This window comes from Mus caroli, unplaced genomic scaffold (genome assembly GCF_978045245.1).
Source record: "Mus caroli unplaced genomic scaffold, Mus_caroli_1 scaffold_2, whole genome shotgun sequence".
Taxonomy (NCBI): domain Eukaryota; kingdom Metazoa; phylum Chordata; class Mammalia; order Rodentia; family Muridae; genus Mus; species Mus caroli.
The window spans coordinates 141979831-142006879 of NW_028227257.1; the positions used below are offsets into that span (position 1 = coordinate 141979831).

A 27049-nucleotide genomic window follows, 5' to 3' on the forward strand; every position below is an offset into this window, starting at 1 on the left:
AGGGTGAGTGAGTATCACAGCAGGAGCCTGCCAGGAAGAAGGAGAAGGAGAAGGGAGAAAGGAGAAGGGAGAAGGGAGAAGGGAGAAGGGAGAAGGGAGAAGGGAGAAGGGAGAAGGGAGAAGGGAGAAGGAGGGAGAGGAGGAGGAGGAGGAGGAGAAGGAGAAGGAGAAGGAGAAAGAGAAGGAAAGAAGGAGAAGGAGAAGGAGAAGGAGAAGGAGAAGGAGAAGGAGAAGAAGAAGAAGCCTGCAGAGAGGCCAAGTAAAGGCTCTAGGACCCTGAGTTCACTTCAAGTTCCAACACAGTCAGTCCTCTTAAGCCCTCCATCCCACCCCAACAAAAACAGGCCGAGTTTGCAGGGGAAGAAGTTGGGGTTGTTACTGTGGAGAGAGAGATGGTGATAATGAAAACAGCTCTGCAGAGCCAGCAGGAGTCTGGCTGGGCTAAGGAATGCAGAGTAAATTCACCCATCGCTTGATTTTTATTTTTCCCAGCTGGCTGAAGTGGAGCAGGCATGGGAGGTGTCTGGGGGAGGGTTGTGCTGGGTCCCCAGCTGCTTTAGCCTCCCTTATCCACCAGCCCCAGCTTGCCCTGGGACAAGTAAATATACCCCCTTCCCAACCTAGCAAGTGTTTGGCTGACTCACTACATAAACAGGGTGTTGGGTTTTCTTTGTCTTAGCTTTGTTTTGGATGTGAGCCCTCCCGCTCTATAGCCTTTTTTCGAAGCTCAGAAATGCCCAAGACTAAATGTCCTTTGAGCCAGAGAGGATAGGCAGCGGGTGAGAGAGCATTGATCAGTGCTATCGGAGCCAAAGGGGACATTGATTTTCATATAGAAGCACTGAAGTCATATTTCCAAGTTTGTCCAGCAAAAGAATAGATTTTACCCTTTACCTACTCACAGGTGGACTCAAGTTCTACTAAAAAACCAAACCAAACCAAACCTAAAACTGGAAAGACATCTAGAGAAGCCACTGCTGCCCCATCCTCTGCAAGTAGATCCCTACAGTTTCTCTCTAGGTCAGGGGTTCTCAACCCTCCTAATGCTGTGGCCCTTTAATACAGCTGATGTTGTGGGTGACCCCCACCCCCAGTCATAAAATTATTCCGCTGCTACTTCATAACAACAATTTTGCTACTGTTATGAATTGTAAACATAGGATATGTGACCCCTGTGAGGAGGTCGGTTTACCCTGGGGTCGCGACCCACAGGTTGAGAACCTGCTGCCCCAGGCCCATCTTCATCAGTTCATTTCTAGAATGCTCTTAAAGGGTTCTTGATCTGTCTCAAGTGCTTGCTCCGTCTATGTTCTGGATCTAATCCGGGGCTTTGGGATTCCTGTGGAATCATCTACTGGGCAACTAGTGAGCAAGGTGCTTAGCATTCTGCAGGTATACCTCACTAAGTCTAGAAAGCAATTGTGAGTGAGTGGGTACAATGCCCCCCTCCCCATGCTTATAAGTGAAGAGATGGTGGTGAATGTCTTTAATCTTAGCACTGGGGAAGCAGATGCAGTAGGATCTCTGTGAGTTTGAGGCCAGCCTGGTCTACATGTTGTGTGTGATCCAGGCTAGCCAGAATTATACACTGAGATCCTGTTTCAAGAAAAAACTGGAGCGGGGCTTGCACGCTTGCTTTCTTGCTTTCCCTCTGTCCTATACCCCCCTCCCCCCTCTCTCTATGTGCTCATGGCTGGCCTCTACTCCCCCCCCACTCCCCCCCACTCCCCCCCCCACTCCCCTCACACTTTCTCTGTCTCTATTACCCTCTCAACTCCCCTCCCTATGCCCAGAATAAACTCTATTCTATACAAAAACAAACAAACGGGGTGGGGGGAAAGAGGGAGGTAGAAGAGGGGAAGGAGGGAGGGAGGGAGGGAGAGAGAGAGGTGTAAAACACAGCTGACAGGTGAATACAGTATGAGAACTCAACTCTCAGAGAAAATGGCAAGTGGGCGGGCCCAGATTCAGTGAAAAAGAAACTTTGGGTTCCCAGCCTCTCCTGAAAGCCTTGGTCTAAGGCCTACTGCAAACCTGGGAGTCCTTTGGTAACAGTTGTCCCTCGGTCTACCCCTAAGCGGTCAGCCTTCCATGGAAACTCTCAACCAGTTGCTCTTACTGTCCATTTTCTCTTGCTCGCCCACCCCAGAGCACTTGGGACATCCCAACTTGATCCTGGGTTTGAAGTCCAATCTCTGAGTAGTGATAAGGTCCAAAGCGCCTCTTCCTCAGGCTCCAGGACCTAAGTACCCTATCATAACCAGCGTTTCTTCTCGAACATGTTCCTTTCTCAGGGCTTTGATTCCAGCAGAGTCTAGACTAAGTCCCAACTCTGATCTGCCTTTCCCTAGTCCCCACTCCCTGCTGAATGCATCCTCCTTGGCAAGCACCCTCAGCCATAGCGCCCCCTCGCGCCGATCACCGCTTAGTTGTGCTAGGTTCCAGTACCTTACTGTCGGGCCACACAGGACCAGCCCGAAGCAAAACCAGCAGCAGCAGCACCAGCAGCAGCCTCAACTGGAGGTACCTAGACAGGACAGCTGCCGCTTCCATGGCTGGATGGGCTCCGACACCTCTGCGCGCACGCTAGGTAGCGCCGGCAGTACTGCGAGCTCGGCCTGTAGCCCAGCTCTGCCGAGGGGGCGCCCCCCCACCCCCAGCCCGGTGTCTTAGTAGCTCTGCTGGAGGCGGAGCTAGGGTGGAGGGGTGCCCGCCTCTCCCCTCCCCTCCCCGCCCATCCTCTGCGGTCCCGCGTCTTTGCAAATTGTCTTTGGGAGAGGACTGTAGGCAGCAGCCAGGCGGTAAGAGAGGTGCAGCCTCGCGACGTACTGGGGTCAGGTTCTGTGAAATGAGGGACCTCGCACGTGTCCTTTTGCCTTTTTGAGATCCAGTTTCCCCATCGATAAAAGGGAGAAAATAGTCTCTTTGGAATGCTTGCAAAGTTCAAGTGATAATTCTAGTTCAGTCCTTGCTCTGACAAAGTCATCCTGCCTGCCCCCCCACCCCCACTCGTCCCCCAACATTGTTGGTTCTAGCCTTTTCAAGGTTCAACCTCTTCTCTTCCACATCTTCCGTCTTTCTCCTCTCTCTGCTATGCCGAGAACAGCCCACTCCTTTGCATCCTCAGCAGGGCGTCTGCTTTCTCAGTTTCCCAGGCAGCAATTGCTAGCTCCAGGGGTCTCAGGCCTCTGCTGCACCAAGGTGCTTGTGTTGGGTCTTTTGAGATCCACTGTAATGAGATTCAAGAGGGTATCGCTTACCCTTCCTCTCTCTCTCTCTCATATTTCCATCTGCTCTCCTGAAAGTTCGTGAGCCTGATGGTTAGGCCAACACACTTTTTCCTCCGTTGCTGCTTATTTTTTCAAGACAAGGCCTCTCACTGAACCCGGAGCTCTTTCTTTTGGCTACACTGGTTGGCTAGTGAGCTCTAAGGCCCCTCCTGTTTCTGCCTCTCCACTTCTGATGTTACTTATACACACACACACACACACACACACACACACACACACTCACACACACTCAAGACCACGACCACATTTAATGTGGATGCTGGGAGATCCCAATTCAGGTTCTTATAGTTGCAAAGCAAGCAATTAGCTGTGGAGTCAGTCACTCGCTTGCATAGCCTCTGAGATCTGGCTCCTCCTCTTTTAAACGGCCTCCCACCTCAGTTTCCCTTTGGGTTTCCCCTTTGATTTCAACAGGGGGTCCTTCCCAGATTCTTTTGTAGGCTCTTCTAACCTTCTGCATGCCCCGTGGAGGCTGGGCTCCTTTTCTCTGCTGTCACTGAAGGTGACTCCTTTTCTGATCACTTGCATGTTTACCTGGCTTACTGAGCCTGGATTGCACTCGCAAGGAACATTGTCTTGTGCCCTGCATTCAGCCACACCCATTCACTCCTTACCTCTGCTCTCAAGTATTTCCTCCAAAGAACTGCACCTCTTCATTGCCATTTTCCCACAGGGTGCTCTGTGTTCTCAGCTCCCTGTAGAGAGGCAAACAGGCCACCGGTGTACGCATGCTTCGTCTCCCCTTGAAGCTGGCTCAGTGGCACTCAGATGACCCTCTGCCTCCAGCCAACAGCCTCAGGATCACCTGGGGACTTGTTAGAAATACAAACTCACAGGCCCCAGCCTAGTTCCTAAACCAGAGATTCATGGGAGGTGGGGGATCCAGCAACTTGTGTTCTCAGAAAACTCCTAGGGACTCTTGAGTCGGAGAACCACTGGCCTAGCCAGAGATGACTGTATTAACTCTCAGCTGACTTCAGTTAAAAAGTCATGTGTTCTGTCAGTGTTAGTTATAAATGAGTTTTTCTTTCTTTTTTTAAAAAAGATTTATCCGTTTTATATATGTGACTACACTGTAGCTATCCTCAGACACACCAGAGAGGGCATCAGATCTCATTACAGATGGTTGTGAGCCACCATGTGGTTGCTGGGAATTGAACTCAGGACCTCTGGAAGAGCAGTCAGTGCTCTTAACTGCCAAGTCATCTCTCCAGCCCTTCTTGCCCTCTTTCTTTCTTTCTTTCTTTCTTTCTTTCTTTCTTTCTTTCTTTCTTTCTTTCTTTTCTCTCTCTTTCTTCTTCTTCCTTCCTCCTCCTCCTCCTCCTCCTCCTCCTCCTCCTCCTCCTCCTTCTTCTTCTTCTTCTTCTTCTTCTTCTTCTTCTTCTTCTTCTTCTTCTTCTTCCTTCTCTCTCTCTCTCTCTCTCTCTCTCTCTCTCTCTCTCTCTCTCTCTCTCTCTCTCTCTCTCTCTCTCTCTCTCTCTCTCTGAGACAGGGTTTCTCTGTGTAACAATCCTCGCTCCTGGCTGTTCTGGAACTCACTCTATAGACCAGGCTAGGCTCTAATCTCACCGAGATCCACCTGCCTCTGCCTCCTGACTGCTGAGAAGGTGTGTGCCATCATGCACTGTTTATAAGCAAGTTTCTGGAGTTCCCTGCAGAGAAGTCAAGGCTTAGTATAAAAACCAATTATTGGGCATGCTCTTCTGTACACAGACCAAGTCTGGAAGGACACACAGGACACCAGCATCTTACAGGCAAGAATTGAAGAAGAGTTTCATTAGCTACTTTCCTTTCCTTTTTCATTTTTTTTAAATTATAGGTTTTGTAACATGCTTCCAATCTTTTCAAAATATAGATAAAGTGTACTTAAAACAAATTCAACAAGGAACTCTCTTTCTTAGTCTTCTCATGGATGCAGGCAGCCTGGCTGACTCTTTAAGGCAGGCCCTGCTAGATAGAGCAAGGCAGAGACCACGGGTGGAGCTCTGTCCCCTCTGGACAACATATGTTGTCCTCCGACAACATCCTATCACCATGAATAACCCACAGCTCAAATGTACCAAGTCCCTAAGGCCTTAGGACCTTGGTTTGTGTTGTCACTTCCACAGTCTTCTCACCTAGGCTGGCTCACTCATGCTAGACCACCCCACTTTTGGTGCTTTCTATCTCAAAAATCCCATCACCCTGCCCCCACCCCACCCCAACTCCAGCCCATCTGGCATACCTAACAGTTCTTAACTATAGCACTCATGCAATTACTTGATTTATGTCTACATCATTCACTGTAAGGTAAGGACCCCATGTTGAGGCCCAGACTTGACTTGTTTTTAACGTCTTCCTCGGGACCTCGGGACCTCGGGACCTCGGGACCTCTGGACGAGTCTCCTTCAGACTCATCCTTAGATAGATTCCTTTCGATAGATTCCTTTCCATTTCTTCTGTCTTCCCTGTAAATGCTGAGAGCCCTTTAAATCGGTCTTAGTAAACCTGTCTCGACAATTGTAAACTCAGAGCAGAGGGCACTTCTCAGGGTTGTTAGGAAAATGTCAAGAAATTAGAAAAAAAAAAAAAAAAGCCCCAGTGTGGGTGCTGGACTGTTAGTGGACGCCTATTTAGTGTGTACCACATGCTGACTAGCAGCAGAGGAGATAACCGTGAGTGAGTAAAGGGATTGGCTGGACAGGAGTATCTGGGAAGGTTTTGGGAAGGAGGGAGCTCAGAGCTGAAAGGAATCAAGAGTTATTTCCAGGAGCTGAGGCTGTGGTTGAACTCCTCTTTGAGTTGATGTACAATCTTCATCCACTTTTCAAACCTCAGGCACACGATGTCTGCAGAGCCACTTGGCTTCATTCCAGGGAAGAGGAATCTTCTGCACCAGGATCCTGTGGTAGAGGGGAACTTTGGCTCTGGGAAGGCTATGTGATCCTGGCACATTTCAGAATCCAGAACTGAAGAAGGCTTTCTTCCCCATGACACAAAGGACTCATCTTATATTGCAGGGGCCTGCTGCAGAACACTGCTCCCTGGCCTTGGGAAAGCTCAGAACCCTTGTCAAGGACATAACCACTTCAAGATCATTTCTTGGGGCTAGAAAGATGGCTCAGCGGTTAAGAGCACTGACTGCTCTTCCTGAGGTCCTGAGTTCAATTCCCAGCAACGACATAGTGGCTCACAGCTATCTGTAGTGGGATCTGATGCCCTCTTCTGGTGTGTCTGAAGACAGCTACCATGTATAAGTATACTCATATACATAAAATAAATAAACAAGTCTTTTTTAAAAAAAGATAATTTCTTACAGTCTACTTAGATAGGCCCATGTAGGAACACAGAGGGACCCACTTGATGGGAGGTATAAGGAAGGTGCTACTGAAGAAATGGAACAGGATCTAGAAAGATGAGTTAAAGACTTTATAGAGGTTAGTTCAAGGGCATTTCGGCTTTCTGATCCACTGAATATATAACAGACATCACTTTTGTGCCACTTCATTTGTATGTGAGAGCACCAATATCAGAGCTACCTCAATGAGCAGGTGTGGGAGCTTTAAACCACACAGCATTAGTGTCAATTTCTCATAACAGCTGCTGGCACAGACTAAGGATGAGACCAGGCTAATTAATATTGATAATGGAAAGTGCAGGAAGGCGTGGCAAAGCCTTCTCAATAGCAGGTAAGGGAAGAGGCATGGAAGCAACTTGGGCAGGAACAGGTTAGATTTCATAAGCCAAGTAAAGACTTCTAAACAATTAAGTAAAGAATGACTCACAAGAGCCAGAGGATTCCAGGGGCACATGGGGCAGAACGGCTTTGATATGGCCCGTTAGAGGAAAGCCGAGCAAAGCACCAGAGTTCTTTGATTTATAGTAGGCCAGAGAGCATTTAAGTTCTAGACTGAAACTTAGTAAGTCTTTTCCTAAGGGAGGTGTGTGTGTTGTATAGTGTGTGTGTGTGTGTGCGGGTTGTGTAGTGTGTGTGTGTGTGAGAGAGAGACAGAGACAGAGACAGAGAGAGAGAGAGAGAGAGAGAGAGAGAGAGAGAGCGAGCGCAGGGAGGGCGTGTGTGTGTGTGGGGGCATCTCTGAAAACCACCACCACCCCTGATCCTGAGAGCCCCATGGCCGCGCGCCATCTGGTGGCAGCGGGTGGACCCTGGATGAGAAAATCCAGGATTTTATTTGGTGGGAACTTCGGTAAACTGAGGCGATAGCGTGTATGTGAGAGTTGGCCTCTTATCACTGGATCCGGTTCTTATTATACCTCTCATTTTTCAGACAGGTAAAATGAACAGGAGTGGGAAGGGGAACACTCCGGGAAAGGGACACTCTTAAAACAGAGCTCTTTAAGACACACGGAGTCAGGGGTCTCAAGTTTTCTTTGGTGGCATCAATGGAAGGGATCTTAGTTTGTCCATCTGTTCTATGGGCAGGGTGCGGGGAATGAAAGAGGAGGAAGAGAAACTTTAATCTTTCCCGCCCACCCGGAGGTAAAGGGGCTTTAAACACTTCTCCGGAAAGCAGAGTTGTATAGATTCTATTTGCATACGAACGCAGTCACCTCGGGTTAAACTCGGGTCCTTTAATCTCTGGTCCAATTTGTCGCTCAGCCCGGGAGGAAAGCCCTCATGAGTACCTACAACACCCCGCCCCCTGGGGCCTTCCCCCACAGGGCTGGGCTTGGTTGCACGTGCTCACCCGGTTCCCGGTGGATACGCCTCCTTGGAAAGGCTCATTATTAGTGTGGGGAAACAGTTGGAATCATAGAGCACTATGATCACGAATAAGTTACAATAGAGAGAAAACTCTGACATAGTCGTTTATTATATTAATATATCAGAAATTTTGTTAGAGTTTGTAATAGTGATAGGTTTGGGTTCTCCCTACTTAGGTCTTCCTGTTTTTTCCATCACCCCTTCATTTGGTAGAGTCCCGTGTGGCCAGCCTCGTTGGGAGGACTACATTTCCCGGAATTCCTCACGGGCATGTGCGTGGCAGCGGCGCGTGACGTCAGAGGAGGGAGCTGGCCAGTGCTGAGGGGGCGCGGCGCGGAGGGGCGCGGAGCCGGGCTGCTCAGGGGCCCAGAGAGTGCGGCGGCCGAGAGCTTGCCGGCCCCTGACAGCCCCCTCCCCCCGTGGAAGACCAGGACGACGACTACGAAGGCGCAAGTCATGGCGGAGCAGCGAAGCCCGAGAGGGCCCTGAGCACCGCCGCATGGAGCGGGACGAACGGCCACCTAGCGGAGGGGGAGGCGGCGGGGGCTCGGCGGGGTTCCTGGAGCCGCCCGCCGCGCTCCCTCCGCCGCCGCGCAACGGTGGGTAAGGGGCCTTCTGAGCCCGGGCGGTGCCAACGCCCGCGACCCCCTTTTTTTCTAAGCTGACTCTAGCTCCGGGATGCCGGGCAGCTCCTCAGTGAGGACTCCACCCTGGGCTCGCACTCTCCAGGCAGGGTCCCGGGTCCCCTCTGCTCGGACCCTCCCCTCCCCCCGTCCCCTCTGCGCCAACCCTTTCTCCTCCCCCAGGAGGCCCTGGTGCACGGAGCACCCTCTTCCTTCACCAGGGAGCTCGCAGACTCCACACCTTTGCGCCCTGCACCTATCCCGGAGCGTTTTCCTCCTCCACTGTCCCGAGCTTCCTCCCAGCCCGTGAGCCTCCGCCTCTGGGCAGACCGGTAATGGTCCTTCTCGGACCTCGGTGCTCACTCCTGTCCCCTGGCCTTCCTTTACCCAGGCTCCTTCTTTTAGGCGACGACTTTCTGCTGGCTCAGGTCGCCAGCGGGATCCTGGGGCCCCGGGACACCTGCCTTTTCCCGGCGTTTGCCGGACGCTTCCCGCGCCGCCCAGCCTATCTCTTCCGGGGTGCTGAGAATTCCTCACCTGGCCCGGCCGCTTGCGTCCCCTTGTTCTCAGCCCAGTCCTCAGGTTCCTCCGGGTTGGCTCTCGCTCCCTCCCTGGCTCAATGTTTTATTTGTTTCTGTTTGATATCCACCCCCCCCCCCCCCTCGGTGTTTGCTGCGGAATGTTTTTATTGGTAAAGTGTAAGGAGCTTTTGTGAGGTCGTAAAAGGTGAACTTTTGAACTTGGAAAGCGCCCTGGAGCAATTAGCGCAGGCGATAGCCCCGGGAGGCCTGCATTACAAAGGGTGCTCGTTGCGGCAGGCCAACGCTCCCGCGGCAAACCCGATTTATTTATTTATTTGCCCTGCCTTCCACCTTTCACATCTCCTCATTTCCGAATAAAGGGCAGGCTCTCAGAGATCCCTGCCTCCTCCCCTCTCTGCGCCATAAACGCGCAATTCTCTGGAAGATCTAGGACCCGAACAGTGTCTAACAAGTAACAGATTTCAGATTGAATGCAAACACTGGGGACAGTTAGGAGGCACTAAAAATTAATTGCTTTGGCAAGAAATTTCTCAATCAGGACAGTGACCTGGCAGGTGTGGGAAAAGCAACCTGAAAATAGGTCCCCGAGATTTTGGTGAATGAGTGGGGACGCACAGAAGAGAAATCTTGAGTTGGATTTGGTGCTTCATAACCGTATAAATTCATTAAACATTCATCATTAATTCAGTACATCTTTAGTTTCTTTTAAGCTAGTTAAAAGGAAAGTCTGCGAAGAAGAGAGCCTGATTAATTTGATATGATAGTGATCAAATGGTGATGTTTTCTAAGCGTGTGAGTCCTAAAGATGTGTATGATGTGTGTGGATCTAGTTGGCCGGGCATCCGGTCGGGACTGATCTGAATGTGAGCATGTTTGGGATCAATAAAGTCCCACGTCACAAAGGGAAAGAAAGGAATATAGTTAGGGTAGAAAGAGACAGTGTGTAGAAGAGCAAAGGTGATGGTTTTGGCGTTTTAAATTTATGCACAGATTTGGTTTGGTATTAATTTGTAAATGTTGTAATTCTTGATGTAAGGTTTGCCACGCAGGTTTTCAAATTCCGTCTCCAGATCTATCGGGTATCCCTCTTAATGTATTTTGGAAATGCCTTCCTGTTTCCTGATAGTTTCTGTTCCCACCTGTGCTTACTATCAGATGACAGATTTTATTGCAGCCATCACTTTCAATTCTACATGAGAATATTATTGTAAGGAAAGCCAGAGAACAATGCATTTGCTATTAATTATTCATTGGAACATTTTAAAGAACTGAGTGGCAGTTTTAGCTCTTAATCAGATTATTTGTTAATACTCATTCTTTCCTTAACTGGTCAGAAACACTGAAAAGAATCTTAAGGAGCAATCAGTCCGTTAAGGCTAAGAAATATCTCTAATATTTCACCTCAGTCCAAGTTAGTGATAACAAATTTATTCTTTTTACCGAAAAAACAATGGGAACTTTTGGCAGCTTAATTGGTTCAAAAGATAATAGGAAATTTTTGTACCATAGCTTGTTTTTCAGTAAAAAAAATAAGCATGGTCTAGGTAGTGTTTTACAGCTTATGTTAGTTAATTAGTACCCAAGAAGTGCTCATGAGATAAAAATTGCCTTTGGAATAGTGGACTCTTTCTTTCTTCCTTTCTAATGAATATTTTTCTCCAAAGATAAATGAAATTGTTTGATTTCTGCGGAGAAAAGTACTTCTTTAACTTTCCATGGTGGTGACATTTCTATTTTTCGTGAAGTCGTTATCTAGAGAGAGGGTTTTTGGTCTGTGTTGTGAAGAAGTAAAGTCCATTGATGCTGAATTTACAGTCCTCCAGATGTTTTTATGATTCCATCAGAACAGACTTGCTAGCCTTTTGATGCACCATCACCCTTTCAGGAATTCCGTGTGCTGACTCTGCTATTTTCGGCTGTTGGTTGTGGTTTTCATAACAAACAAACTCATTTAGTTGCAATAGTGATTGCTCCCTTTTGGGATTTCAAAGGAAGATGAATGATTTGAGGGAGCATTTGTTCATTTTATTTCCAGAGGGTGGGAGAATAGATTTTTAAATATTTAAAGCAAAAGAAGGCTATAAGCCATTATAAAGAATTAAAGGCATATTTCACTTTATTGTACTTTGCAGAAAATGCGTTCACTAAATACTGTGTGCTTCTCTCCACATGAGTTTACCAAAAAAAAAAAGCTTATTTCTTAAATTAACAAGTACCTTACGTCACAAATTTAACTTCTTAGTTCTGGGACTTGAGAACTTAATTCTGAATCAACTGAGAGAATTTTCTGGTTTCCTTGAGAAATCTGAGGTGTTAGTTAAATGGCCAAATTTTCTCTCTTGGATGTACCATTCACCAAGTGCTGCGTATGCCTCCTCCTTGCAGAGTCTGAGCAGAGCGAGTTACTAATCTGGTTCTGTATTTTGTAGCAGAAAGTTTTATGCTTGTGCAAGTATACAAGAAGGTGTGAGAAAGGAAGCTAATGAAAAAAATGCTGGAAGATTTTCAAAACATTGCTGAAACTTATATCATTATTTCTTGATTTCCCCCTGGGGTTTGGGGGCAAAGGTAGAAAATATATTTTAGGTTAAAACACATAATTTTAGTACAGTTGGTTAAAAAAGCTTTTTAAATAGAAGAAGAAAATGACTTATTTGTATGTAAAAACCAGATTATAGTCATCTTATTTGTGGAAAAGAGTCAGAATTAGAGAAGGCTCTTTCTACAGATAAACAGATAGCTTCCTATGAGTAGTGTTAATTTCTCCAGAGAAAATGTGAAGGAAAGTGTTTGCTTTCAAATTTTGTATTCTTGAGGTCAATTTAAAAATAAAAAAATGTTTTTTCCTTATTAAATGTTTTCCTGGTTCAGGTAATTCCTTGAACATTTATGGATGTCTCTGTTTGATAAATGAGATTCAGAGATGTCAGAATTATTAAGTTGTCAAGGAGGCTTGGTATTGAGCCAGAAAATTTTGTTTGGATATAGAGGTTTTTGTAGCTGAAGTTTTGAATTCATCTGAATTGTACATTTTAGAAACATCTCTGGGTGTAATGTTGCTGTACTATATTCCTAAAATCAACCCCAGTCTTTCTGTTTCTCAGTGTTTACATCATAGTTTAGGGGCTTTGATTGCAACTCATAGACAATTAGAAGGCAAAAAACCAACACCCAAACGGGTAACGTGGTGAGATATCCATTGTTTAGAAACAAGTAGGCATAATTTATTGGAATGAAATATTTCTTGCGAATTTTTTCTGTTCTTATGACCTGTTAAATAACATTCTTCTAGAACAGTTTCTACTGGTTTCTGTGGGTTACAGTTATTTAAATTATTTTAATAAGACTTTTCTAGTGTACCCAGCAATTCTAATTAACAGTGATTTAGCTGGGGAGGGACCAGGATTTCCTCAGCTGGCTGCTGGGGAGCTGAATTGCCTTTTTCCCCACCCCCAGCTGCACAGAATCGTTTGATCCCCATGCTACTACCATGGTTGTCATTTGAGAAAGCAAATTGAGAGAAAGTAAGTTGGGAAAATAGCCCACTTGAGCATCATTTGCAGTTTTCAGTTTTTGTTCTTAAAATATGGGAATAATTGTACTTCAGATTTTTAACATGTTGGAAGCAAGCCAGCTTTACAATTATGTCTAAGAGAAAATTCCCAGATTGCCTTAAAAAAAAATGACAGGTTTTGTTTTAGAATTTTCAAGTTAGCCTTTGTGCAATGGAAGCATTTTTTATTCAAGGTAGTTTGTGGTTTTTCCTGTAGCATTATATAATCCCAGATTAAGAAATGATAAATTCTTAAATTTCTTACAAGTAGATGCTATCCATAACTTGGTTATAATAAGAATTAACTTTGAAAATTATCTTCAAAAATATCTTTGCATTCTAGTTGTAAGCTCTGAACCCTTAAATTTATTTAAAGCAGAAAAGCTATTCAACCATAAACCACAGATGGCAGTAGTAGTGTATTTTTCTGTTTTCTAGACTGATTTTTGCTTTTAAGCAGGTGTCAATTCTATGGACACAGTTGGTAAGTCGTCTGGCAGATGTAATATTTCCCTGGACAGCAGCACGTAATATATTCTGAGAAGCAGATCCCAGCATCTGATTTGGAGAAACACTGTGGGTGGGTGGTTTGTGCCACAATAGTGACTGACTTCTTGCTGTCAAAGTGAGTTTTTTTTTTTTTTTTAATTGGTAATGGAAATTAAAGTAATTGTTAAAATAGTAGCTATAGCACCTTGGATCTGTGGTTGTAGTGTTGTAAGTAACGAATGTGTCTTATAGTTTCTTAGACTACTCTTTTCATTGGAAACTTTTAAGTGTATCTGAGGATACTTTTCCTCATGTAGAATTCATTGACTTCTTAATTTCAACTTCTTTTATTTGATAGAACTGTGGAATTTTAGATTTCTTTAAAAGCATTTTAGAGGTCTAGTTTATTCTGTTTCCCCAATTCTTTGTTATAGCTAAGACTTCTGTATTTTTTATTTTCCTCTAAAAGATTAATTGGGTAAAGAGATAGTTGAATTGCCCTTGATATTTTGTCTATGTTTCCTCAAGATAAAATCTGATAAAGATTTATGAAAGAGTTCATTAACATCTGTTTCAAAATAAAGAAGAGATTGACTCAGTGGAGAACTAGCTTCACTAGTTTTCACTTAAAAGCATCTCTAATTCATGTGTCCTTTTTAGCTTTGAAACACATCATCTTGGAAGAATTGAAAGATTCAGTTTGACCATTTTTGATAATGTATAGTCTACTGGATTAGATTCAATATTATGAAAAGTCTGAACACCACTGTGAGGCTTTAATGTATACTAAATAATGTAGTTACAAAGTAATGAGGTACTACTCTTTGCATTTCCCATCATTCATCACTTCTTGATCATTTATTACTAAATTGTTTTACACTTAATCTTTTTCAACATGTTGAGTCTTTAAAATGTAGTTTGTATCTAAACCAGTGGTTTTCAAAATGTAGTTCATAGACCTGGGGTGTGTGTCTGTGTGTGTCCCTGAGACCCTTTCAATGATGTTTTCCAGATCAAAGTTGATCTGTCTGCCTATCCATATATATAATATCAATGTTATATATACACTTGAGAATTTCCTTGGAGAAATAGTAAAAACGATTAGTTAGATCTCAAGCTTTGAGTATATGTTTTTGATGTTTTGTGTAATGAAGTTTCACAGAAGTGAAAACATTTCTGTGTAATAGGAAGGTTGTTTTGAGGTAAAATGCTTTGTGTGTATGTTCTGAGCTGAATTCATTGAATTTTTTTTCATGAGCCATCTTTTTTATTTGAAAAAAAATTACTGTTTTCTTAGTGAACTTACCACACCAAAGAAAACAGCATTTGTTGCCAGTAATTACAGGTTGAGCTTGCAAGTAATGGGATTTTTAATTTTTTTTTTCTTCTTCTTTCAGAGACAGGGTTCCTCTATGTAGTTTTGGATGTCCTGGAACTTTTGCTGTAGACTAGGCTGGCCTCAAACTCAGGGATCCATCTGCCTCTGTCTCCTAAGTGCTGAGATTAAAGGCATTCACAACCACTGCCAGGCATAATGAGATTTTTAAAATGTTGCATCTGCTGCTATGAGCTTCACAGCTTCTTAGTGCTAAAAACTTTATGGCGAGATAGCTAATGATATTAAAAATATGATTTTTGGTATTGTATAATAAAGGGTGCTTATCACTTAGAAGATCTGTGTAATTTTATATTATATAAATAATACATTATTTACCAAAACATGTATAGGTGTGCTATTTGAAAGGGCATGGTGCCTGCAATGGAGGTTGAAGCAGGAGAAAATAAGTTCTGTGTGGGTCAAAGATCATTCAACATGAAATTTGGTGTAACCAAGTGCACATATTTTACTGATAATGTTTTTAGTTTTTGCAGTTCTGGGTATTGAAACCAAGGCCCTTGTGCTTGCAACACTCTACAACTGAACTACATTCCCAGATTAACGATAAGGTTTTAAGCTCTATCTCCAACTAACCTTTAAGAAACCATCAATTACTGAATCTTGCTATTGACATAAAAGAAAAATATCCATTTTTTTAAAAAGCAAGCATTCTTTTTCTAGTTATAAATCTGTGAGGCCAGATTTTCAGCCTACACTTGTAGTCAACATAAATATACTGAATGGGGGAGTGGAAGAATCTAGCTGTTAAGGCAGATTTTGAAGAGATTTGGAGAGTGGTGTCATCCTTACAATTTTATATTTTATTACAAATGGCCTTGTTAAGATATAACATGTTACTAATTACTTTTAAGAACATAATAAAGTTTTCAAGTATCAATACATAAATCCATATAGTACCAGCTCTTTGGGTTCTTCAGGAAATTTTCAGAGTGTATAAAGAATTCTTATAGCTTAGAAACCAAAATATGAGAGGCCCTTGATGTAAGTGAAAATAATGTATAAGAAGAGGGTGACTTTACCATTATTACTAGTACTTAACTATTTTGTTTTTTGTTTTTTCTCCTTTTTCTTCCTTGTCCTCTCTCTCCTCTTTAGATTTCCTCTCCTTCCGTCTTCCCCTATCATCTCCCTTCCCTTCCACTTTTTCTGAGATAGTGTTGCTGCCAAATGTAGTCTAGTGTGTGCCTTCAAACACTTTTTCTTTCTATAGGTTTTTCAGGTACTGAGAGGTACAGTCAAGTACCACTGTCATGCCTGACTTAGATTCTTTTCTTTTTTCCATAATGGTTTTATCTTTTACTGGAAAAGAGTGCATATTATTTTGTCTCTGTTCGCAGCTAAATGAAATGTGTCTGCTCTCATTGAGTTCTGATGATCCTTTTGTTACTGCTTCATGAACCCAGTTGCTTGACTGCTGTGTTAGGCAGCAGTTTTCCAACAGGCACTATTTCTCTGCAAGAAGTATATACTTAAAGTTATGGAGCCAAATTTAGTAACAAAAGCAATAAGAATCATTGCTACAAAATGCTAAATACTCAGAAGAGATACAAAGTACATTAAAGAAGAATAACATGCTTGCTTGAGGGTCTGTCTTTAGGCCAGCTTGATCTAGATAATCCCTTACTGAGTCTTTCTTCCCAGGTGATTCAATTGAGTTGACAATTAAAACTAAGGATTCAATGGGCTAGTGAGGTGGCTCAGCAGATAAAAGCAATTGCTGTTTTTCCAGAGGACCAGAGTTCAGTTTCTCATCCAAGTTGGGCTGCTCATAAGTGTCGGTAACTCCAGCTTCAGGGGCTTGAATTTATACTGACCATGGGCACCTGCACCCCAACACAAACACATACACATAATTAAAAATAAAATAAAAATATAACGAAGAGGTTGGCCTTTTCACTTTCCTCAGGCAAGTCTGTCTTTACTCTTGCTAAAGTTGTGATTTGGCGGTGCCATTTTGTAGATTGGTTTGCTTTCAGCCTGGTTTTCACTGAGATGGTAATAAAGTGTGCATAGAAAAAGCATATCCTTCCGTGGCCTGAGAATACCCTTCTTTAGTGTGAGGCTCATTTTAGTGTAAGTCAGTTACTATGTAAGTCAGTTGCTATGTTGTTAAGGGTTAGGGAGCTATGTTGTTAAGGGTAGGTAGTTGCTAGCTAGAACTCATTCTCCAGCATTTGTTAGAGATGTCACATAATGAAGAATGAAATGAAGTGAAGAAATGTCACATAATGGCGTGAATAACAATTGGAAATTACTGCATCAGAACTTGGTTTGCGTGGATAAGGAAAAGTCATTAAAGTATCTGGGGTTCTGTCCTAAAGAGTTCTATAATTATCTTGGTGTTTGAGAGTTCATGTTTGTTACAAATGTGTTCTATGGAGTTTGCAGTTTTGGTTATAAGGAAATTATAAGCTTATTATCTCTTGATTTTGATGCCTGGATTTTATATTTCAGATGAAGTATTTAAACGAGTTCTTTAGTCGAGTCAAATGATTTTAACCCAATTGTTGAAGCCAATCCTTTTTTTCCTCCATGTTGATACTGTACCTTTTAAATCTGACTTATCCTTTCAGTCCTTTCACCAAAGATGCCTTTCACCAAAGGATAATAAACCACCTGGGGGAACCCCCTACTGACATCCATTTAGAGGGCTTTGTTTTTTGGAAGTGCTGCTAGTGCCAGCTAGGGAGGAAGGATTTTAGTTAAATGGTGTGTGAGGCAAAGAGCAGGATCTGGAGCAGTGGTTCTCAACCTCCCTAATGCTGCAACCCTTTAATACAGTTCCTCATGCTGTGGTGACCCCCAACCATAATGTTATTTTTGTTGCTACTTCATAGTTGTAATTTTGCTATCTTTATAATTGTAATGTAAATATCTGTGTTTTCTGACGGTAATAGGGGACACCCTCACCCCCAACCCCCGTGACAGGACCTACAAGTTGAGAACCACTGGATTGGAGTGTGACTCAATAAAGATCCTGCCAGTGTAACTTTGTTCTCTGAATTCAGTATCACCTTTAATAATAGCTAATTTGTAGTGTTTAGATACTATTTTAAGCCTCTTCCATATACTTTATCCTTACAACCCTGTGAACCATGAGTGAGCTCTGTTATCCATGTTTTAGTTTTTAGAAACTGAGACCTAGGGCCTAGGGAGGTAGTAGCTCTCCCAACACTGAGGACCCTGGTAGCTGCTCTACAAGTTGTCTGCTGACTTCTGCACGCCTGCCCACATACACAGTGTTTAAAAAAAGAAAAAAAAAAAAAAGAAAAAAAGAATAACTCTGAAGCTCATAGAGGTTAAAACCCACTCCATTTCAGAGTAACAGTACTAATAATTTATTTTTAGATTAAACATCCCCTTCTTCTTATATATTCTAATATCTCTGAAATTATCTGATGGTGTACTAGGATTAGGGACAAGATATGTGAAGTGGCAAGCATATGTTTACCCCAAAACAGATATCCGAGAATGCAGGCTACTTATATTTGATGAGGAAGTTCAGAATTTAGTTCTTACAGATGAAAGTCACAAAATCCACTCTGAGATGCAAGCAGCTATTTCTTCTTTGCATCATGGATTTACTAAGTGATTGATGATAATTTTGCCACAAAAGAAACAGTTCTTGCTGAATAAGAGGGTTGGGCACTTAGGAAAGAAGAGGTTTTGAGTTCCTGATGTTCTTTTTTTTTTTTTTTTTTTTTTTCTGAGACAGGGTTTCTCCATATAGCCCTGGCTGTCCTGGAACTCACTCTGTAGACCAGGCTAGCCTCGAACTCAGAAATTCGCCTGCCTCTGCCTCCCAAGTGCTGGGATTAAAGGCATGTGCCACCACGCCCGGCAGTTCCTGATGTTCTTGTACAACATACATGAAATTGCTGTTTCATGAGTGTTGAATGAATGAAAGAAACATCTCAATCTTTTGCTGTTAGCAGCCCTTGCTGGTAGTTAGAAACAGTCTACAAAATAGAAGAGAAGGAAATTGGAAAATTTGCGGCAGCAATGTGTTTTTAACAAGTGTTTTGTAGCTAAATTTAAAGTTTGATGGGCCCTCCTAAATAGAAACTTGGTTCTCCTTAAAGTTTAAGAGACTAGATATCCCAGATTAAGGTGAAATGGCCAACAAACTGCCTGTTTGCAGGATGTAGCTTAGGAAAATGTGGCCTTTGTCTTTACTACCTGTTTCATTTCTGGTACATAAAAGCTGGTTATATAAAGAGAGATCCAGTGCCAAGAGGTTGATGGGACCCTTCCCAAATGCAAATATAAAAGCTGGTTGCATAAGGCTTGTAGGATATAGGAGAGATATAATGCAAAAAAGGCACTGTGGGTCGTAGATTTGTGATAGCAATGTAGTTTGAGCAGGAAAATTAAATGACTCCAGAGAAGATTCAAGCACATCCAAGTCGTGGTTGCCTGGATTCAGATTCTTACTCCATCTCAAAGATATGTATGTTTCTATGGGCCCACCTCTAAAATGCAACTGAATTAATCCCGAGAATGATTTTTCCAGCTTTCTGGTGGGAATGAATTGGGTAGAATAGGAAGCTGGGAATATGGAACTCTGTGTAAATCAAGTCTTCACATCCCAGAGTTTCAGAGGGTTGGATTTCAGATACTATCTAATCATTCTTACATACAAGTTGTCTGTTTTAATATTAGTAGGCCTGGTTTCTAAAAAGTGCAGTGTCCTGACACTTATATGTAAATTACTGTATAAGTCACCTTTCTGTTTACTATTAGAATGCTGATGTTAGGGTAATTTGTAGTGTAATTTGAGAGAAATTCAATATTTCTTTTAAAACAGGATCACTTTTCTTCCCATTTGTAACCTGTTTCTGTCACACTTTCTCTTTTGTGAGTACAGCTTTATTTACTAAGCCAAGTCCATAGTTAATTTCAGAGCTTTCGCTCTTTGCGTATAAAGGGATTTTTAACTGTAAAACTCCTTGAGCCTTGAGAAGAGTGCCAACTTCTGAAGATCAAGTGCCTTGCATTTGAGAACATTGATTCATTAAGGAAAATTGAAAAACAGAAGGGAAACCACATGCTGCAGGACTGTGAAAGGGCGCTCAGCAGGAAAGGGGCTGCAGTGGCATGGGGGAAGGGCAAAGGGGGCGTGCAGCCCAGAGCTGCATTCGAAGCACTCATCAATCATTTTACTGGCACCAGGAAGCCAATCAGCCTTTAGAGAAGAGAGCTTAATCAGTCACCTAATGTGGGAAAGTACAATTGCTTTCTCCCCAAATATTCCCTTTCTTGCTGATAAGCTAAAATCTCAAAAATAGTTGGGGTGGGTGATAGTCAGGATTCAATCATGTAAGTTACTGAAATACTGTGATGAAGTTAGTTAACATTTGAAGATGAAATTTCCTGTCTGCTGTGAGCCTTTTCCAAAAAGATTTCACCTAAGTTTGCTTTTCACATAATATTTCCATTAATTAAAACTTAGAATTTATGGGTAACTTGTTAAGTATTTTAAAATGATTCTCAGACTTACGACTGGAGAAAACCTAGTCTTACGAAGGCCTTGCTTGTAAAGCAGTGCTAGGGCACTGTGGAGTGGGCGTATTCTGGGGTGCAGCAGCTGGAAATGCTTGCATATAGATAAAAGAGGGGGGGCTGTGGTAGCCTGTGTTTAGATTTTAAATAGCAACTTCTTGGTTGAGTTACCTGTTGCTATTTGGATTTTAGGCATGAGCTCCTTAACAATTTGCTGTTTTTAAGGTTGAAAATACAGCTCTACTTTCTTTTTTTTTTTTTTAAAGATTTATTTATTTATTATATGTAAGTACACTGTAGCTGTCTTCAGACACTCCAGAAGAGGGCGCCAGATCTCGTTACAGATGGTTGTGAGCCACCATGTGGTTGCTGGGATTTGAACTCCTGACCTTCGGAAGAGCAGTCGGGTACTCTTACCCACTGAGCCATCTCACCAGCCCCCACAGCTCTACTTTCAAGCAATCTTTTTAAAACTTTTTTTCAAGTTCTAGTTTTTTTTTTTGGTTTTTAATTAATTAATTAATTAATTAGCCTGTTCTTGTGACCAAAAACTTTTCTGCTTTTTATTTTATTTTATTAATGTTAAAAATGTCATTCATTCAGCATGACTTTATTTGAAGCTGTTTTTTGGCATATGAATTACTGTCTTCTTAGTTAATAGTTTTTCACTCTTTGTTTGTTTGTTTGTTTGTTTTTTGTTTTTTTGTTTTTTGTTTTTCGAGACAGGGTTTCTCAGTATAGCCCTGGCTGTCCTGGAACTCACTTTGTAGACCAGGCTGGCCTCGAACTCAGAAATCCGCCTGCCTCCGCCTCCTGAGTGCCGAGATTAAAGGTGTGCGCCACCACGCCCAGCAGTTTTTCACTCTTAGAACAGTTAACACCTGGGTTGTAGAGATGGCTCAGCATTTAAGAGCACTGACTGCTTCTAGAGGTCCTGAGTTCACTTCCCAGCAACCACATGGTGGCTCACAATCATCTGTGGTGGGATCTGATGCCCTCTTCTTGTGTGTCTGAAAGACAGTGATGGTGTACTCCCATATATAAAATAAATAAATTATAAAAAGAAAACCAAAACCAGTAACACTCATACTGTCTTGTGCTTTCTTTTATCTTGGCTTTTGATTGTAGGACATTCTAGAATTATCAAGATCTACCTTCCTGTTCTTTAACTAGTATTTGCCTTAATCCATTCTGAGATACCTCTGCTAACTAGGGCTGCAATACTAATTATTTAAAAAGAAAATACCTATGCTACAGATAGCATTGAGACGTTGGTAGGCTGTTTGCCTTGTTCTTATTTTTGTTTGATAGATAAAAGAATTTTTAATTTCACACACATACTATATATATAGTATATATAGTATAATTTTTATATATATATGGTGCAGGTGTGTACCTGGAGGGCAGAGATTGACTCCTAAATAAATGTCCACTTTATTTACTGAGAACAGGATCTTTGATTGGGTGAGATAGTCCTGTTAGCCAGCTAGGATTACAGACTAGCTGGCCTTAGGTGCTGTGGTCTGAACTTTGGCTCTCACCTCACACTTATAATGCAAATGCTCTCTCCTCTGAGGAATTTCCCCACTCCTCCTTTCTCTCTGAATCTTTGAGGTCCTAGCACTGGTTTTTCTCCTTTTTGTCAGTGTTTTCATCTTGGGCACAGGAGTGCTTGCTTGCAGACCTTTCTGCTGTTGTGATCTTTCTTCTCAGAGATTATTGTTGAATGAATGGGTAACAAAAACCATTTTTCTAGTTGTTATTCTTAAAGGATGGTATGTGTTTGAATATGGTTGTATCATTTTCCACAGTGCCTTCAGCATGAGCCTGGAGAGATGGCACAGTGGTTAAGAGTACTAGCTGTTCTTTCAGGGTCCTGGGTTCAATTCCCACCACTAACATAACTGTCTGTAACTGCAGTTCCAGGCATCTTCATACAAACATATAGGCAGGCAAAACACTAATGCACATGAAATAAAAACAAAAAAATCATTTAAAAAGTTTTTTAAAAAACTGTTGGCAGCCGGGCTGTGGTGGCGCACACCTTTAATCCTGGCACTCTGGAGGCAGAGGCAGATGGATTTCTGAGTTCGAGGCCAGCCTGGTCTACAAAGTGAGTTCCAGAACAGCCAGGGCTATACAGAGAAACCTTGTCTCGAAAAACAAACAAAATAATAATAATAATAATAAAGAGTAAAAAACTGTTGGCAAACTTCAAGTTTTGCAGACTAGTAACAGGCACAAAGAATCAAAGCTACAACTGAACTACAAAGCTACAAACAATCCCACTACAACTGAGTGGGGTTGAAAATTAGGCACATGGAAGGAGAAATTAAATGATTTGTTTTTAGAATGAGTATATATTTTGTAGGTTGTTGATCCTGCCTGGAGTTTTGTGGTTAGAGGACCTAAATTATCTCAGAATTATTTAAAAGGTACTCACAATGTTTTATTGTTTGTTTTGAGACAAGATCTCTCTATGTAAACCAGGCTGGCTTCAAACTCAAGAGTTCAGCCTGCCTTGGCCTCCCAAGTGCTGGGATTAAAGGGATACACCACCACATCTGGCATACTCATTTTTAATAGAGATGGTTTCAGAATGGAAATTGAAACATTTTGGGAGCTTAGTTATTTATAGATTTTTAAATAGAGGTAGATAAAAGTTAAGGAGTCCTGTAATCATTTGCTATTTTTTTTTAAAGATTTATTTATTATGTGTACAGCATTCTGCTTGCATGTATGTCTTCAGGCCAGAACAGGGCACCAGATCTCATTATAGATGTCTGTGAGCCACCATGTAGTTGCTGGGAATTGAATTCAGGACTTCTGGAAAAGCAGATAGTGCTCTTAACCTCGGAGCCATCTCTCCAGTCTGACCACTTGAGTTTTTATTGATTGAGACTAAGCATCGACATTTATTGATTGATCGACATTTATTGATTGAGACTAAGCGTCGACATGTGAAGAGTGTTGCTTTGCTTCTTTGCTAGTGTTCTTAACTGGCAAACCATCTCTTCAGTCCCAAGTTTTATTTTATTTTTTTTTATAATACTTTAATAAGAAAGTGAATAAGTGGGCCTGATGGCTGTGGTGTACACCTTTAATTCCAGCACTTGGGAGGCAGAGGCAGGTGGATCTCTATGAGTTTAAGGCCAGCCTGGTCGACAAAGCAAGTCCTAAGACAAGCAGTAATAAACATAGAGAAACCCTGTCTCAAAGAAACAAAAAACACACCCCCAAGGCTCCCCCCAAAACAAACGAATGAAGGAAAGAAAGAAAGGAAGAAAATAAAAGGAATAAACCATATGTTCTTCCCCTTGGATGGAGTGGATGTTTTCTCTTCAAATCCCGTTTGGTAATTAAAAGCCTTGAAATGACCTTGAGTCTAAACTATAAAAGCTGTCGAGTTAATTTTATAGCTTGTGTTGATTACAAAAGAAATGAGGTAGAATCTCTTCTACTAGCTACAACATTAATCATAGCCTTGGGTATACAGTGAAATAGTTAATAAGATACTCGTAAGTACAAAAGAGAAACTCAAAATAGATTACAAAAATATCATTTATTTGTTGAACATTTAAAATGTGTACTTGAAAGGGTTTAAGGTATGGTGGCATTTTACCAAATATCATTTTGTGCTATTCATATTTGTTGAGAAGGTCTGTCTTTACTATCTTAACATCAAAGAGATTTCTGAACCCAGTGGGGAATCAGAAGAATGTTTTTAACACATTTTAGAAGTAACAATTAGTGGTTCTTCAATATTTCATATGAATAAGCAGGAACTTTGGTGGTAAGAGGTTTTATTTTTTTTAATACAGTAAACTATTTATAAAGCTTTAGGAGCTGGGATGTGCAAACTCACTGATTGAGCATGTGGTTAATGTGTTTGGAGCCCAACATCACACCCACACCCTCCCATACTTTGTAAGATCTGTGAATAAATACTGTTCCTTGACAGGCATGGTAACACAGCCCTGCAAACCCAGTATGAGAAGGCAAGACAGTTCTAGGAGATCTTGCCTACAAACAAAACAAAATAAATGTGTTTATTTGGACAAAACTATTGACCTATAATCATAATGATAGAAGGGTTTGGGAAGGGACTGGCGAGATGGCTCAGTGGGTAAGAGCACTCACTGACTGTTCTTCTGAAGGTCCTGAGTTCAAATCCCAGAAACTACATGGTGGTTCATAACCACCCATAATAAGATCTGGTGCCATCTTCTGGTGTGTCTGAAGACAGCAAAGTGTACTTATTTATAATAATAAATAAATCTTTGGGCCGGAGTGAGTGGGGCCGACTGGAGTGAGCAGAGATCCTAAATTCCCAACAACCATATGAAGGCTCACAACCATCTGTACAGCTGCAGTGTACTCATATACATAAAATACATAAATCTTTTTATTTTTAAGGAATTAGGAAGTTTTGTAAGAAAAAGTCAAGTTGTATTTGTCACTAGGTGGTTGGTATAAGACATAGCCCCAGCATCATGTATGATGTGATAAATTCCTGGGGTGTACAGTAAAGCACTCATGTTGTGTATGTGTGTGTGTGTGTGTGTCTGTGTCTGTGTGTGTGTCTGTGTGTACTTACAGATTTTAGGGTTATTTTAGTTTTTACTTTCTTTTGTTGTTTTGAGACAGAGTCTTGCTAAATATAAACCAGTCTGCCTTCTGACTGTTTTTTTTTTTTTGTTTGTTTTGTGAGACAGGGTCTCTCTATGTCTCCAGAACAATCCTGCCTGTTCTGGAACTCTCACAGTAGACCAGGTTGTCCTTGAACTTGCAGAGATCCACCCTCTGTCTTCTGAGTACTGCGATTAAAGGCTCAAGCCCTCATGCCTATGCCCTGTCTTTAACTCTTCACCCTACCTCAGTGAGGCCACCAGGCCCAGCAGATTCTCACATTTATTTAATAAAACTAAGCTAGCCATACTTTGATAGAATAATTGATCACGACATTGTATGTTTATGTGTATGTGAATGAAGCTAATATAATAGAAATTAAAACTGTTGTTGCCAGTCCTGGCAGCCCCTAAGGATGGCAATGGGAAGGGGAGGGGGCAATTTTAGTGCTATAAAAAAGGATTTGTAATCTCATGAGCAACAAACAGGTTTGCCCTGGCTAAATAAAAGAATAATGTCTCTGTTTAGATTCTCCATATACTACCTCATTTTATGGTCCAGTAAGACTGGTGATTCTACATTATCTACCACTGCTCTTCCCCAAAACAAACCAGCAAAAAACAAATTAACTAGATCTAACTCTGAGGTTCATGCTCTTAACAACAGGTTCTCAACCTTCCCAATGCTGTGACCTTTTAATTCAGTTCCTCTTGTTACGGTTACCCCAACCATAAAACTATTTCATTGTTACTTCATAACTGTAATTTTGCTGTTAAGAATCATAATGTAAATATCTGATATATAACCTTTATGAAAGGGGTCGTTCAACCCCAAAGGGGTTGTGATCCACAGATTGAGAACTGCTGCATCTAGCAGTTACTACAGCAGAACAGTTTGCTGAAATAGTTCCACACCTCTCCATTGCAGAAGATTCTCAACTATAACAACTGCATAGTTCAACAAAGACTTGTGACTCTTATTTAGAGATTAGGTTGTATTATTTCAGTAAAGTTGGATATATACATTTTACTGTGGGAATGGTATTCCCTGTTGGTGGTTTTTAAAGACAGGTTTCTTTGTGAAGCTTGGCTGGAACTTGCTTTGTATAGCAGGCTAGCCTCGAACTCACTGACATTCCTTGGCCTCTGCCTCTTGAGTGTTGGGACTAAAGGCGGACACCACCAATTCCTGGTAATTTTTTTTTAATTTGTTTTTTAGTCAGATTAGAGTTACAGACCTTATAAAATGAATCTCTCTATATAGAAAGAGGATTTCTTAGAATATCCAGCAATGGCTGGCTATGAACAAAAAGTCCAAGCAAGCCGGGCGTGGTGGCGCACGCCTTTAATCCCAGCACTCGGGAGGCAGAGGCAGGCGGATTTCTGAGTTCGAGGCCAGCCTGGTCTACAAAGTGAGTTCCAGGACAGCCAGGACTATACAGAGAAACCCTGTCTCGAAAAAACAAAAAAACAAAAAAACAAAAAAAAAAAAAGTCCAAGCAAGAATCCAATAGTTGCTTAGTCCATGGGGCTGTGTGTCTCAGTTGGTCTTCAGTATTCTCCAGAATCCTGAAGAAGTAGGTTCTAATGCCAGTGAAGGAAAGAGACTTGCTATTCAGGCAAAGGCAAGCAGGCAAAGAGCAAAAACTTTCTTCTTCCTTTATAGGCTGAAGGAAGACATATCAGATTAAAGATATGTCTTTCTACCTTAAGATCTGGATTAGAGGTGGCTCTTCCTACTTCAAATTAAGCAAAAATTCCTCACTGCATGCCCTCTACAACCAAGAATAGCGATCACAATCTGTAACTAAAATTAACATGATAGTTAAGGAAACCAGTCTACTGAACTCCAACTTGCTGAAAACCAGCTTTCCACACACGGCCAGCTTACTTATGTCTGATTTTGTAATCAGTTTGCTGAATCAGCTTTAATCGGCTTTGTAGTATTTACAGTTGTTAATTTCCTTAGTTGCTGTTTTCCCATTTTTCTTCCTGTTTTCTCTCTCTCTTCTCCCCCCCCCCCCTTCTGTGTGTGTATGTGTGTGTGTAGCAAAGCCTGGCAGTATCTCTCTACCAGCCACGGCCTCTTTCCTAGTTTTCTCTGGTAAATTGAACATTCCTGAAATTGCTTGTTACCTTGTTGTTTGATTTTTAAACTTGTTGGAAATCCTGAAAAGGCAGGCAAACTGTCTCATGAGTGAGAATTATTCAGGTGAGTTATACACCAGTAAATCTAGAAATTGGCTAATCTAGAGATCTGGTCCTTTGATGAATTATCTTAGAATTAACCTTATGGAGGGGTTTGAGAGAAGTGAAGC

At 42.0% G+C, this 27049-nt stretch overlaps 2 protein-coding genes across 5 annotated transcripts in view; one reads left to right on the top strand and one right to left on the bottom strand.

The window, feature by feature from the left end:
- Olfml2a (olfactomedin like 2A) overlaps positions 1-2631 on the bottom strand; it is a 30365-nt gene extending 27734 nt beyond the window's left edge. The window contains exon 1 of the mRNA XM_029474601.2: positions 2449-2631. Within this exon, the coding sequence (XP_029330461.1) occupies positions 2449-2553 (105 nt within the window). The 5' untranslated portion in view covers positions 2554-2631. The remainder of the gene's footprint in view (positions 1-2448) is intronic.
- A 5594-nt stretch (positions 2632-8225) lies between these two features.
- The window catches only part of Nr6a1 (nuclear receptor subfamily 6 group A member 1), a 193429-nt gene continuing 174605 nt past the window's right edge, over positions 8226-27049 (top strand). For 3 of the 4 annotated variants that reach the window (XM_029474597.2, XM_085834955.1, XM_085834956.1), the window contains exon 1: positions 8282-8594. In XM_029474597.2, coding sequence (XP_029330457.1) covers positions 8495-8594 — 100 coding nt within the window. In that variant the 5' untranslated portion in view covers positions 8282-8494. Of the gene's footprint in view, positions 8595-27049 lie in introns of all 4 variants that reach the window. The other variant, XM_021185940.3, reaches the window with a different exon arrangement.